The sequence below is a fragment of the Girardinichthys multiradiatus genome, chromosome 22 (assembly GCF_021462225.1).
Source record: "Girardinichthys multiradiatus isolate DD_20200921_A chromosome 22, DD_fGirMul_XY1, whole genome shotgun sequence".
Classification (NCBI taxonomy): Eukaryota; Metazoa; Chordata; class Actinopteri; order Cyprinodontiformes; family Goodeidae; genus Girardinichthys; species Girardinichthys multiradiatus.
In genome coordinates this window covers 32,267,426-32,282,257 of record NC_061814.1, presented here as the reverse complement: position 1 = coordinate 32,282,257, position 14,832 = coordinate 32,267,426, and the positions used below count along the sequence as shown (strand labels likewise).

General features: G+C 39.9%; 1 protein-coding gene across 1 annotated transcript; it reads right to left on the bottom strand.

Moving 5' to 3' along the window:
- Window positions 1-2,345: 2,345 nt before the first annotated feature.
- cfl1l (cofilin 1 (non-muscle), like) lies at window positions 2,346-4,369 on the bottom strand. Its single transcript, XM_047351362.1, has 4 exons — window positions 4,216-4,369; window positions 3,117-3,406; window positions 2,925-3,001; window positions 2,346-2,830 (listed from the first exon to the last, which is right to left on the bottom strand). Exons 1-4 carry the CDS (start codon window positions 4,216-4,218, stop codon window positions 2,715-2,717), a joined length of 486 nt encoding a protein of 161 aa, XP_047207318.1. The 5' UTR covers window positions 4,219-4,369; the 3' UTR covers window positions 2,346-2,714.
- Between the last annotated feature and the right edge of the window lie 10,463 nt (window positions 4,370-14,832).

Genomic DNA, 14,832 nt, shown 5'->3' with positions numbered 1-14,832 from the left:
TCTACTGCTGTCGAGTTGCACATCTGGGAAAAGGTGGGGCTGGAGAAGTTAATGCAAGTTTCAAGTCTGGTGTAACCTGCATCCACGACTTTCTCTTTAAGAGATGTTAACTAAGGGCAGCTGTGCAGTCAATCAGTGATGGTTTATGGCTCAGGGCGGCACAGCCTGGGGGGGCGTGATTAGTGCAGGTAAAAAAATTGGGTTTTTACCTTTTTCTTTTTTAAGGCTGTGGACTTAAATTGAGATGAAAACTGCCATTTATACCATATATAAAATGACCAAACAAAACATTTGTTTTATTGCATTTACAGATTCTGTAGAATGTCTTGCAAGATATAAAAACCATAACCCTGAAAACAAAAGGATTTAGGGTTAAGACATGCACATGTCAAATCAGAATATCAACATGATTTCAGTAATTGTTTAAACTTTGAAACTCATATGCTCTAAATTAAAGTGTTTTATAATTTCAATCTTAAAATGAAGTTTCTCAGAAAACCTGAATATAACAGTTATTTTTAATAAAGAAATGTGGGCCTGCTGAAAAGTATGTCTAGACTGTACAGTATATGCACTTAATACTTGGTTGGGGCTTTTTTTTGTATGAATTACTGCATCAGTGCAGCATTTCACAGAGTCAGTTAGCCTGTGGTTCTGCTGAGGTGTAAAACAAGCCCAGGTTGTTTCATTGTGGGTCTGGTGTCTTATCAATACCCCATAGATACTGTATGGGGTTCATGCCAGTCAAGCACAGTAACACCATAGTCAATAAACCAGCTTTTAGTACCTTTTGCAGTGTAGGCAGGTACCAAGTCCCACTGGGAAATAAATCAGCACCTCCTTTAAAGCTTCTCAGCAGAAGGAAGCATGAAATGCTCAGAAAATTCCTGGTAAACAGCTGCACTGCCTTTGGACCTGAGAAAACACAGTGGCCCAACACCAGCAGATGGCATGCACCCCAAATCATCACAGACTGTGTAAACTTCACACTGGACCTCAACATTTACTTTTTGTGTAAAGTTTAGATAAATCAAAATTTTGGAATAACATTACTGAAATAAGCTTTCACTATGCGTAGATTTATAGATATGACCTTGTAACAAAACCTCACTTTGATGCCTAAAAGGCTTCGTCTGGACTGCGTGTTTGGGGCCCAGAAGAATTGATTTGCCCAGAGTATCACTCATGCAAGAACCACCACTGTTCACTCACACATCCTGCCTGGTGTAAAAAACTGTCTGATGGAAAAAAAAACGGTCACAGCCCTGCTCTGACAGGAAGTATTGCTACACTGCAAAGTTCTTGCTGCATATCGTCAAATTCAAGTAAGGCTATATTCATAAATATAGCTCCCAACTTTAAAGTTGTTTCTGCGCCTTGCTTTAACATTAAGTTAGACCAGATACTGTATTGCACAACTGAAGTCTGCTTTGGTTTCAGACTTGATCCATATCTGCTCTTAAGACACTATGCAGAAGTTAAACTACAATACAGCATTGTTTAGACTTTTAACTTGCAAAAGCAAGCCATTGTAGTACATGATTTCATACAGATGCAGTTAAGAGCAAATAAATGTTTAAAAATTTAAATTGACAAAGATCAGTTCCTGCCAAACTATTCCTTATTTGGTGCGAATCTGAAGTGGAAATGACATCAAGACACTGCTGCACATCTGATGGTTGCCTTTTTAGTTTGCTCAGCCCTTTTCATGGTTTGCAGCAGTTAAGTCTCATTTCCTTACAGATAAAACAACTTTTGGGAAGTTTAACGGTTGCGTAGCTTTTGGACAAAGACTAATTTCAGTGTTTATGCATTACCAAAATCTAGAAATTGAAAATCCTAAGTTTTATGCTTTAACAATTTCTGTCAAATGAAACTTTTCCAGTCATCTCTTTATAAGCCCAGTGGTTTTGTGCATTTTAGAGCACAGTACACTTCAATAGCATTCATCTCTGACCTGTTAACCCCCACCCTATGCATTTTAAAATAATGTTCACCTTATGCAGGGTGAGGAAAAGTGCTAAGAGGTTGAATCTCCATACTTGTAGCAGTTTTAGGGCTAGCATTTATTCCCCTGCTGAAACAGTTGATGCTCAAGTTACTTTCGACTGTGTCCAAGTTCTGCAAACCCATTTAAGAGCCAGATTTCTAGAAGCATGTGATGCAGGATTGGTAGGCTTAAAAAAAAAAAAGTTAAATACCTTAACCATTAATGCACAATGTCTAGCTTTATACAACTAAATGTTCTCGTCAATCTCATATAGAAATTAAAAGCAATTTACCTGCAGATAAACCTGACTGAAAGCCAAAAAGTATTTGAAATAAAAAATAAACTTGGAAACAAATTTAAGTTCTCATTTACTTTATTTGACAATGCATTTACCGATTTCCTTTGAACTTTCAGTTCTTTTAGATACAGATGTACAGTACTTCCAAGTGGCCACTGTGTAATAGTCAAACATTAAGTCTAGCCACTCTGAGCTTGTAAACCTTAAGGGATTTTACAGCATATTAGATATACCTTATTAACTGTAGGAACATGCAAGAATTTGAACCATATGTACAAAACTTTTGATATGACAAAATGGACTCAGAGCTCAGTGTTTTTTGTTTAAAGACCAGTTTAAACAAACTGAATCAATTGGAAATTAGAAACAGTCATGATCAGATTTATATGGATTTTCAGAAACAGGAGGAATCCTTGAAGCTTAGATTTAGTGCCCAACAGGATGGCCTTCAACTTTGATAACGTTCTTGCAGATTTTTTCTGCAAATTGGTCCCTGGTTCCATAATCTGAGAGGTCGTTCATCTGTAGTTCATGTTTGATTCCTGTACGAATAAAGAAATGTTAAATTAAGAGTCAATTTGAACCATGGTTCTTTTACAAGTCTGCCAAATTTATTAAGAAAATGCAAAACCATACCTGTCAAGACCTTCTTAATAGAATCTTTTGAGCTAGCATACTGCATTTTGGACTTAATGGGTGCAGTTTCAGGAGCCCTGAAACAAAGAAATCATCCAGCTTACCAAACCTTGCTCAGTTTCAGTATACAACACAGTTTCCCCCCATGCCTCTAAAAATATAAATTTTGCCTCAAAGAAAAAACATAAGTACCACATCACAAAGACCAGCTCCTCTTTCCTGCTTGACTCCTTAGTCTCAAAGTGGCAGTCGTACAGTAGGTAACGACACTTCTCTTTGTTCAGCAGACTCAGGAAGAACTTGAAGATGTCGTCCTCCACGCTCAAATCTTTTTCCCTGTAGATGTTCTCCACTTTAATATAACCATCTTTGATTTCCAAGATCACAAGTCTGATGCGCTCGTTTGCATCAGCATCGCTCTTCACCACTTTCATGTTGTTGATAATGTCCTTCACTTGGTCGTCAACCTGCACTCCGGATGCCTGAGGACCAAAAAAAAAAAAAAAAAAAAAAAAAATAGATTTTAAGGTGGAAACAGGAGGTTTTTCCTCATTAACTGCATTTCTTTAAAGTCTGCATAGATAAATGGGCCTCATCGGCATAGCATTAATCTTAAATTGTCAGTTTTAAATTTTAGAATTTAACTTGAATTAGAAATCTCCACAGATCCAGGCCCAGATTGCTGCTTCAGTAGCCATTTCTCACTTGTACTTTGGTTCGGAGAAGAAAAGCAGAACTGAGAGCTGAAGAAACAGGAAGCTCTTAACTCAAAAACTGAGTGCAAAAATGTCAGCCCAGCTAAGGCAATCAAGTTTAAAGGCTCCATCAAACTTCTCTTTTACTCTTAAAAAGCAACCAAGTCTTGCTTCCCAGCGAGCTTTAGGCCTGGGTTCAGTCACATTCCAGTCATTGATGAACAAGTTAGCACAAGAAACACCACCCTAAGGGATTCACTCTAAACAAGTTTCAAACACGTACAGAGCTCCCTCCATTTTGGAGGCAAACCACACCTTGTTGAAACCCTTTTCAAACAGCAAAGGTTACTTTGCACCCCTGTTAAATATTTATCTCCCCAGATGCTCCAAACTGAATCCTTTAAAAATCTTTAAAATTATTTTAAAACCACATCTTTAAAAAGCTCACATGTTACAGAGATATTTTATTATAAGGAAGTAACTCAGAATACCAATTTCTAGCATTTCCTATAAGCCAAACAAATAAAACTGGACTCTTCTTTAGGAAGACATAATATAAATAAAACCCACCCAAACCTTATGGAAGGCTCACTCACCATTTTGGTTGTGATGTGTGAAGGAAAGAGACAGCAGAGAAAAAATGGCAGATGCAGTCAGAATGCTGAGGGGGTTATAAGACGGAAGAGCAGCAGGTTGACTCATTGAGGAGGAGCTGCAGTAAATGAGCACACCTCCAACAGCGGACCCCACCCACATCTGCGCAGGTGTGACACAGTTACAGCTGCAGCCTCAGCTTTTAATTGTATGAGATGCATAGCCAAAATCAGTTTTTGCCATTGCTTGGGTTGAATTACATAGTGCAAACATTTAGGTCACCGTTATCATCCGATTTAGTCCTGTAAATGCATAAACTGTCTTTGTTTTTCACAGTAAAAACCCAGTTGTAGACATTTAGGATAGCAACTCATAGCCTTATATGGAAAACAAATGTGTCCACATTTTAACTCATCTGCTGCTGTGAAGCAGCTGGATCTCCTTTTAAGGTAAAAGGTAGGACAAGTGGAGACAGATGCCAAAAGAATTTAAAAAGCTACCTGTTGAAACTGGGGCAGCACATGCCATTGATGAGTGGAATAAACACGTACACGCTCTAACAGACCATAAATGTCGAAAATTAATAAGGCCCCGTCCACTGTTCCAGGTAATAGAAAAATAAACAAAAAGCAGATTTCCACATGAGTGGAAAACGTCTCTGATTGAGAGTAAGGACATGGGACCCCTCCCGGCTCAAACATCATCTGCTGTAGTTTTGTAGTTACATGTTAGATGTTAGATGTTGATAGCTGACGCCTTTCTTTGAATACACTTTTCACTTACTGGCCACTTTATAAGGTACACCTTGCTAGTATCAGGTTGGACCCCCTTTTTGCCTTCAGAGGTGCCCATATTGCCCATGGCAGAGATTTTAGCACAGTTTCAGAAACATTCCTCAGATATTTTGGTGCATATTTACATGATGGCATCACACAACTGTTCCACATTTGTCGGCTGCATGTCTGTGATGTGAATCTCCCCTTCCATCACATCCTATAGGTGCTCTGTCGGATTGAGATTGGGTGATTGGCTGTAGAGTACAGTGAACTCATTGTCATGTTCAAGAAACTAATTTTAGATGATCTGACCTTTGTGAACTTTGTGACTTGTGCATTATCCTACTGGAAGTAGCTGACATTGTATAATACAACTATTTAATCCAAATACGGTCCGTATATAAACCTTTACATCACAGATACACAAAGTGGTACTTATAGGTATTTACTGATATGGAGTCCCATTCTGATATCATAGTCTCTCCTGTCGGCTTTTCTTCACACACACAAATACAGTGCCTTGCAAACCTATTCACCCCCATTGGCAATTTTAGGTTTTGTTGCCTCACAACCTAGAATTAAAATGGATTGTGAGATTTTGCACCATTTCTTTGACAGAACATGGCTACAACTTTGAAGATAAATCAGTATTTTGTAGAACCTTCTGCTGCAATTACAGCTGCAAGTCTCTTTGGATAAGTCTCTGTGAGCTTGCCATATCTTGCCACTGGGATCTTTGCCCATTCCTCAAGGAAAAACTGCTCCAGCTCTTTCATGTTGGCTGCTTTTCACATGTGAACAGCAATATTCAAGTCTAACCACACATTTGTAGTTGAATTGAGGTCTGTGACTAGGTCACTCCAACACATTTGAAGGTTTCCTCTTAAATCACTCAAGTGTTAATTTAGCAGTACGCTTCGGGTCATTTTCTTGCTGGAAGGTGAACTTCTGGCCCAGTCTCAAATTACTGGCAGACTAACACAGGTTTTGCTCAAGAATATATCTGTACTTACATTCCCAGTCCTTGCTGCTGAAAAACATCCCCACAGCATGATGCTGCCATCACCTTGTTTCACTGTGGGCATGGTGTTCTCCGGGTTATGGGATGTGGGGTGGTCCTATGGGCAGATACGTCAGTCTCTGCTAGGCATCTCCTTCAGGGTTACCTTTGGTCTCTGTGCTGCCTCTCTGATTAATGACCTCCTTGCCTGGTCTATGAGTTTTGGTTGGCGGTCTTCTCTTGGTAGGTTTGTTGTGGTACCATGTGCTTTCCATTTGAAGATGATGGATTTGATGGTGCTCCAGGAGACAATCCCAGAGGACCAGGATCTTCTCCTCTGATATTTTTTTGTAACCCCACCCTGACTTGTACTTCTCAACAACCTTGTTCCTCAACTGGTTTGGAGAGATCTTTGGTCTTCATGGTTTTATGCTGACAGATCATTTGATACTTAGATCAGGTGGACCCAATTTCACTAATTCTGTGACTTTTGAAGGTAACTGGTTGCAGCAGAACGTTTTAGGGGCTTCATAGCAAAACATATGCACATAGCAACTTTCAGTTTTATTTCATTTATACACTACACATTTCACTTCAACTTTTTGTGCATATCCATCACATAAAATTAGATTAAAATACATTTAAATAACAGATTGGAATGTAACAAAACAGGTACAAAGTCAAAGCAGGTGAATACTTTTGCAAAGCACTGTATTTTGTTGCAACCAGTTTCTGTTGCTCCAGGTTAAGAATGTTACTATGACATTCTAAAAAATACCTCACCTGAAGCATGGATAGCTATATCATATGTTTTACTGTTAAAAAGCAGTCATGTTCAATAAATTAGAATATGTGTTCCAACGAGGCTTATTTGTCAGATTAAAAGTACCTTTCTAAACTAACAGCCTTTATGCAGGTATTAAAAATACTTTAAATGAAGCCCACATTTCTGCATTAAAATATATATTTTTTTAATTAGTCCGATATGTCTTTTTCATTAGCTGTAAGTGGAAAATCATCAAAATTGACAGAAATAAAGGCTTTCAAACATCAGTGTGTAGATGATCTATAATGTGTTCCCTTTGTGAATTGAGTTTGTGAAATAAAATAACGTTTTAATAATACTGTCACTGAATGACTGTTATGTATAGACTGTTATGTATATACGTATATGTTTATATATATATATATGTGTGTATATATATATATATATATATATATATATATATATACAATTCAGATTTAGATTTGCAAAATACCTTTTCTATTGTTTAACTACTTTTCATAATTAGTGGTTGTGCACCAATTTCGCCTACTTAACAATTTATTTCCCTTCAGTTTATTTATACAATGCCAATTTCTAAAAAACATAATCTCAAAGCACTTTACGAAAGGGAAAATTATATAGAGAATGAATTCATTCAATCATACAGACAGATTCAAAGCGTATTATCACAAATTTAGCATCACAAGGATGTGAAACAGTTTATTTGGTGCTTTGCCCCTAAAACACAACATTTCCATTAGTGTGGACAAAAGCTGGCAACACACCTTGGGATTTTCACCTAAAGTAACAGCACTAGTAAGGCCCACAGGCTCATTCCACTAAAGATGAGGCAGGAGACGTAGTTCCACAATTCAAGAGTTTAAACGTATTATTCTAAAATTTAAAAGCCATTTTAAAAATTGACATATTCAACCAAACAGGAATGGGAATTAGGATTGTTCAGGACTAAGGCTTACCAGCAGGGAAACACTGTGAAAACAAAGGGAAACGAATTTAACAAATAAAGAAAAACTGAATAAACTGATCACCCCATGCACTTGTAAACATCCATTTGATTGTTAGGGAACCAGGAGTTGGACCCTCCAAGATCTTCAACTCTCGGCCTGGACACAAAAGTAAAGAAATTAGCAGGGTTTTACTTTCAAAAAAAGAAAGAAAATCGATTCAATGTGGCGAAGGACTAAAGTTGCATTAAACTAACCATAAATAAAATCAGAACATTATCCCAAAACAATTTTTAAAGAACCAAAGAAAAATAAAAGTTTGAATAATGGTTAATCAAACATGTATAATACAAAGTTAACCCCACCTCACACACACACACACACACACACACACACACACACCCTTAAGGTCCCAATTAAGAAGTTGAACATGGATGATTCTTAAGCGGCAGTGTAGCTGAGCCAGAGAATACACAAAGAAACAATAAATAGTACAGCGGCACAAAACATAAGCAAAGCGAAACAAAGTAGAAAAAATGCAGCAGAACATCCTGCAGAACTGCAGCAGCATCACGATCTGAAAAGTGACAAATTGCAGTTAAAAAAAATTACACTTTAAAGTGCCTGTGTCACGCTTTTCCCACAATGGAAAAGACGGAAATGACGTCAAGGGGGAAGTCTCAGGTCATTCATTGTGTGAGAGTCAATTATAAAAGATTCAGGTAGAAGCCAAGTTGGGTTAAAAACAGTGTTAATATGGTGAAAAGCTGAATTGCTGGTGGTGGCGCCAATATTACGACAGCAGCCATTAGTCTGCACTATTTTCCTGAAGTGAAGAAGATCAGAGCAGGAAAACTGACGAGGGACAGATGGGCTGGTCCCACCAAGCACAGCCAGTTGTGAGTGGACTTCTCAGCAAACTCCTTCTACCAAGAAACCTCTGAATTCAAAGATAAATTATTTAGAGGTTGCGATATTTTACAGACGAAGGTAAACGTGAATGCAGCTGCTTTAGCCACGCTGCTCAGAGCATCTGGTTGGAAAAGATCACCAAAAAAAGGTTGTTGCTTCTGTTGCTAAACGGATCTGTCTCAGCAGGTCAGAACACTTCCTTGTCACAAAAGTACATTTAGATATCGGCAGTTCTTGTTAATAATTAAAAATCTGAAATCATAATTTAAAAAAATAATAATAATACGAAATTATTATTATTCGTGCTCATACTCGTCGTCTTCCGCTTTATCCGGGACTGGGACTGGGTCGCGGGGGCAACAGACTCAACAGAGACGCCCAGACGTCCCTCTCTCCAGACACCTCATCCAGCTCCTCCGGGGGGAGCCCAAGGCGTTCCCAGGCCAGCCAAGAGACATAGTCCCTCCAGCGTGTCCTGGGCCGTCCCCTGGGCCTCCTCCAGGTGGGACGTGCCTGGAACACCTCCCGAGGAAGGCGTCCAGGAGGCGTCCGGTATAGATGCCCGAGCCACCTCAACTGGCTCCTCTCGATGAGGAGGAGCAGCAGCTCTACTCCGAGCTCCTCCCGGATGGCCGAGCTCCTCACCCTATCTCTAAGGGAGTGCCCGGCCACCCTACGGAAGAAGCTCATTTCAGCCGCTGGTATTGGATCTTGTTCTTTCGGTCATGACCCAAAGTTCATGACCATAGGTGAGGGTAGGAACGTAGACCGACCGGTAAATCGAGAGCTTCGCTTTTCGGCTCAGTTCTCTCTTCACCACAACAGACCGGCACAGCGCCCCCATTACCGCGGCAGCTGCACCGATCCATCTATCGATCTTCCGCTCCATTCTTCCCTCACTCGTGAACAAGACCCCGAGATACTTAAACTCCTCCACTTCAGGCAGGAACTCCCCTCCAACCTGAAGAGGACAAGAACTATGGCCTTGGACTTGGAGGAGCTGATCTTCATCCCAGCCGCTTCACACTCGGCTGCGAACCGCCCCATCGCATGGGGGCTTGGCTATTATTATTATTAATATAAGATAAATTACAGGCACGTCCAAGATAAATTACAGGCACAAACAATATATTTAAATAAATGTTTATCTAAAGGTTCTAATATAAAGTTTAAAAAAGTGACACACCAGGTAGTGTTTTAAGATCTTGAATCATCCCTTGTGTCTGCTGCTTCTGCTCCATGCTGCTTACTTCGCCTCTGGTTATTTCACTCAGGGCCGTATATATACTGTAATCCTGGATTTACACTGTATCTGCACCGGTCCAGTCCGCTGCAAAGCCCAGAGGAGCTCCAAGAACCATATGCAGATCGCCCAATAAAAGCCAGTGATAAATTCAGTAGTAAATCGGACTCGTTTCGGCTGAGGGTTGGACTCCACCAAGGTTGCCCTTTGTCACCAATTCTGTTCATAACTTTTATGGACAGAATTTGTAGGCGCAGCCAAGGTGTTGAGGAGATCCCTTTTGTTGGCCTTAGGATTGTGTCTCTGCTTTTTGCAGATGATATGGCCCTATTGGCTTCATCAGCTCGTGATGTACAGGTCTCACTGGAGCAGTTCGCAGCCGAGTGTGAAGCGGCCAGAATGAGAATCAGTGCCTCCAAGTCTGAGGCCATGGTCTTGTGCCGGAAAAGGGTAGAGTGCCTTCTCCGGGTTGGGGGGAGGTCCTGCCTCAAGTGGAGGAGTTCAAGTATCTTGGGGTCTTGTTCACGAATGAGGGGAAAAATGGAGCGGGAGATCGATAGACGGATTAGTGCTGCGTCAGCAGTGATGCGGGCGCTGTACCGGTCTGTTATGGTGAAGAGAGAGCTGAGTCAAAAAGTGAAGCTTTCGATTTACAGGTTGATCTACGTTCCTACCCTCATCTATGGTCATGAGCTTTGGGTCATGACCAAAAGAACGAGATCATGGATACAAGCGGCTGAAATAAGTTTCCTCCGTAGCGTGTCTGGGCTCTCCCTTAGAGATAGGGTGAGAACCTCAGTCATCCGGGAGGGACTCAGAGTAGAGCTGCTGCTTCTCCATCTCAAAAAGAGCCAGTTGAGGTGGCTTGGGCATCTAGTTAGGATGCCTCCTGGACGCCTCCCTGGTGAGGTGTTCTGGGCACGTCCAACCAGGAGGAGGCTCAGAGGAAGACCCAGGACATGCTGGAGGGACTATGTTTCTCGGCTGACCTGCGAACACCTTGGCATTCCCCCAAACGAGCTGGCCCAAATGGTTGGGGAGAGGGAAGTCTGGGTCTCTCTGCTTAGGCTACTGCCCCTGCGACCTGACCCTGGAGAAGAGGAAGACAATGGATGGGTGGATGGATAAAAATTCGATGTCACAGGCACTTTACATTCAAAGCCATGTGCAGACCCGTTTAATTACCCCAACAGTAAGGATATACAACACCTATGTTAGCGGTTGATCAGCTTGATTACTCATTGAGAGCAGGCTTAAAATATCCTGCTACACAAGCATTATTTATCAGTGACTTTTTCAGGCTTTTTCAGTTATCAGTTTTTAACCCACATTCTCCTGTTTGGGGTCACAGGGTGACCCCAAACAGCTGCTTCCGAGAGGTGGGGAAAAAATGTAAATAGTTTTATAGCAATCTATTTATGGAACAAAATCTTCATCAGTACACTCACTGAAAGTTTTTTTACTTGGATGTACACAACAAAACTGCAAGTCTGGTTTTTTTTATATTTCTTTGTGTTTTATTCTTAAAATGGCTGAGGAAGAGGTACAAGTTATCTAGCATACTTTAATTAAAATTGTGTTGATCAACACCCTGAGTTAGGAGAAACAGAAGAAAAGTGCTCCTTATCTCTGCTATATACATAGTTCAGTTCTTTTTGTCACAGCAACAATTCTGGTGGAGCATCCACCTCTTTCTGAGCAGAAACTAAATACAGATCCACTGCCTCATCATCACAGTGGTATTACTTCCCCTACGGGTGGATTTATGGTTTTCAGAGTTGCAGTCCCGCCCCACATCCGGACAAAAAGCAACGATTCTTATGCAAGCACTAGTTCTTGATTAGGTACCAAAAATATCCTCATTAATGTATGAAAAAAGGAAAATACTAATTATGTATGTCACACAATGGATTCTTTGTTTAGCAAAGGAATGATAATACAAAAAATGTTATGGAAATGTGGTCAGACTGGACTTAAATTGCATGCAATGTTAGAAGCAGCAAAAGGGGAAATACAAGCCAGAGCAGATCAGGAAATGACATAGCTCTCTGTGAGCTGAAACCCTCATGCTGCTGCAGACACACTGGGAGCCTGGCCTCACCTCAGACAAGTCATTGACACAAGAGCAAGAACTGGGACATCTGCTGGCATACCACAAGTACTGAACTGTGAATTTAGGTAATATTTGCAAGAAGCAAGTCAGGGAGCCCAATAAGAGCTCACAAATACAAAGACAAAAGCCTCACTACTAATGTAAACTTTTAGAGAAAATATTTAGTTGAAATCCCAGTAATTTATAATTATATTTTGTTTGTTTAAAGAGCGACAACCTAACTCAAGGCTCATGAACTTGTATAAATGTTAGAGAAGAGCATTTCAAACCTTTTATTAGTTTAGTTTTGATAAACAGTTTTCTAAATACCACTGTAATGACTAGTTTTAAAAAACATGACTAGCATTTTTAAAATTGCTGCACAGCAGAAATTCAACCTTTACAGTTTTTATGTTTTGTCCCTAAAGAAAAGATAAAAAGAAATGTTTTTTTATTCATTGGTACCACGTTGGTACTTATACCAAACCTCAAAATCCAATATGGCCACCATGCATTTAAAACTTGGTAATAGCTGCTGTAATAAAGTGTTTATTTAATTCAATTCAATTCAGTTCAATAATACTTTCTTCATCCCAAAAGGGAAATAGGATGTTATAGTAACACTGATCTAAGTTTCTTCAGTGAGTCATTAAAAGTGGCGGCCTGTGCTGTAGCAGATGAGAAGAAGCCTCTGACTCAAGTCATTCTGTTACTGCACTGTAAAGAGGATGCTTTGCGTTTTCCATTACCTTCATTATTTTATCAGGTTTCCTTCTTTGCACATCAGTTCTGTGGCGTCCTGTTTGATAGGCTTTTTTAAGGCACTGACTCCAATGATGCTACCCCAACACATGAATAAAGTAACTCCAATGTCAAAACTTACATAGTGGGTACAGCGCTGGTGGCGCAGGGGGTTAAGTGCGTGAAGTACAGAGGCCTTAGTACTCGCCACAGACTGTCGCAGGATCGAATTCTAGCCTGTTGATGCTTTCTGCACCTCCTAACCCTGCTCTTTCTGCACCAGTTCCTGTTTCATTACTGTAGAAAAAAATGCTTTGACAAATAATAAAGGTCGCTAGTATGGATAGTATCTCATAATAATGAGATACAAATGTTTTTTTTCATCCGAATGGCGGAAAAGGGCTTGCATACCACTAGAGCCTAAAAATAAAAACTTACAATGTGATTCAATGGCATTCCTATTTTAATACACCTTAACACTGCTCACTGTTGAAGTGCTAATTGCTATTTATTAGTTAAAAAGTCTTCACAGAGCCTGAATTCAAGGAATCTGAACTTTCCTTTTGAGTGTGAGTTGAATGTTTTGCTTTGAACACAATTTATTACCCAAAGCACTAAAAACCAAGAAAATAATATTTTCTTCACTTAGTTTACACAAAACACAAAGTTTAAAGATCAAAAATTCTGGTTTTATTTGGGTTAATGGTAAAATTTATTTCCCAGAAAAACACATTTTTACACGTCAATCATATGTCCGTTTTTGAATAATCCAAATGCAGCCAAGAGAGCTGAGCTGATGTACTACAGACATGGTCCTCATGTTTAACAAAGTAATGTGAGGAACGTATTGATTGTCTCATCTAGCTCTTGATTTGAAAGCCACTAAGTAGATTTCATGAAGAGTCAAACCACCTATAGGTTAGTTAATTAAAGCTCAACGAAACACAGACAAAATTAAAGCTGTCATGTTTTTCAGCCCCAACTGATCCCCCTTCTTCCAAAGAATTACATCATGTTTGATGATTGTATTTTTAATGTTGGCAAATAATGCAAGCATTAGCAATAACCGTTCCCCTTAAATCTAATACATAGTGCTTAACTTCTGAGCAGACCTCTTTCTGCAACTGCCAAAAGACATACAAATGTTCAGAGTTCATGACTTTAAGCAATCCTTGTAATACAAATCCACATACAGTGCCTTGCAAAAGTTCTTGGCCCCCTTGAACTGGTCAACCTCATGCCATATTTCAGGCTTCAAACATAAAGATATAAAATTCAAATTTTTTGTGAAGAATCAACAACAAGTGGGACACAATCGTGAAGTGGAATGAAATTTATTGGATGTGTCAAACTTTTTTAACAAATAAAAAACTGAAAAGTGGGGCGTGCAATATTATTTGGCCCCTTTACTTTTCAGTGCAGTAAACTCACTCCAGAAGTTCAGTGAGGATCTCTGAATGATCCAGTGTTGTCCCAAATGACTGATGATGATAAATAGAATCCACCTGTGTGTAATCAAGTCTCGGTATAAATGCACCTACTCTGTGATGCTCTCTGCGCTTTGAACAGAACCCTGAGAGCATCATGAAGACCAAGGAACACACCAGGCAGGTCCGAGATACTGTTGTGGAGAAGTGTAAAGCCAGATTTGGATACAAAAATATTTCCCAAGCTTTAAACATCACAAGGAGCACTGTGCAAGCAATCATATTGAAATGGAAGGAGTATCAGACCACTGCAAATCTACCACCACCCGGCCGTCCCTCTAAACTTTTGTCTCGAACAAGGAGAAGACTGATCAGAGATGCAGCCAAGAGACCCATGATCACTCTGGATGAACTGCAGAGATCTACAGCTGAGGTGGGAGAGTCTGTCCATAGGACAACAATCAGTCGTACACCTCACAAATCTGGCCTTTATGGAAGAGTGGCAAGAAGAAAGCCATTTCTCAAAGATATCCATAAAAAGTCTCGTTTAAAGTTTCCCACAAGCCACCTGGGAGAAACACCAAACATGTGGAAGAAGATGCTCTGGTCAAATGAAACCAAAATCAAACTGTTTGGCCACAATGCAAAACGATATGTTTGGCATAAAAGCAACACAGCTCATCACTCTGAACACATC

Bases quoted from the DNA above. Each gene is read 5' to 3' on its own strand.
- cfl1l (XM_047351362.1), bottom strand. The intron at 3,002-3,116 runs GTACTTATGTTT...TCTTTGTTTCAG, and splicing joins GAGCTGGTCTTTGTGATGTG to GGCTCCTGAAACTGCACCCA. The intron at 2,831-2,924 runs GTATGGTTTTGC...TTATTCGTACAG, and splicing joins TATTAAGAAGGTCTTGACAG to GAATCAAACATGAACTACAG.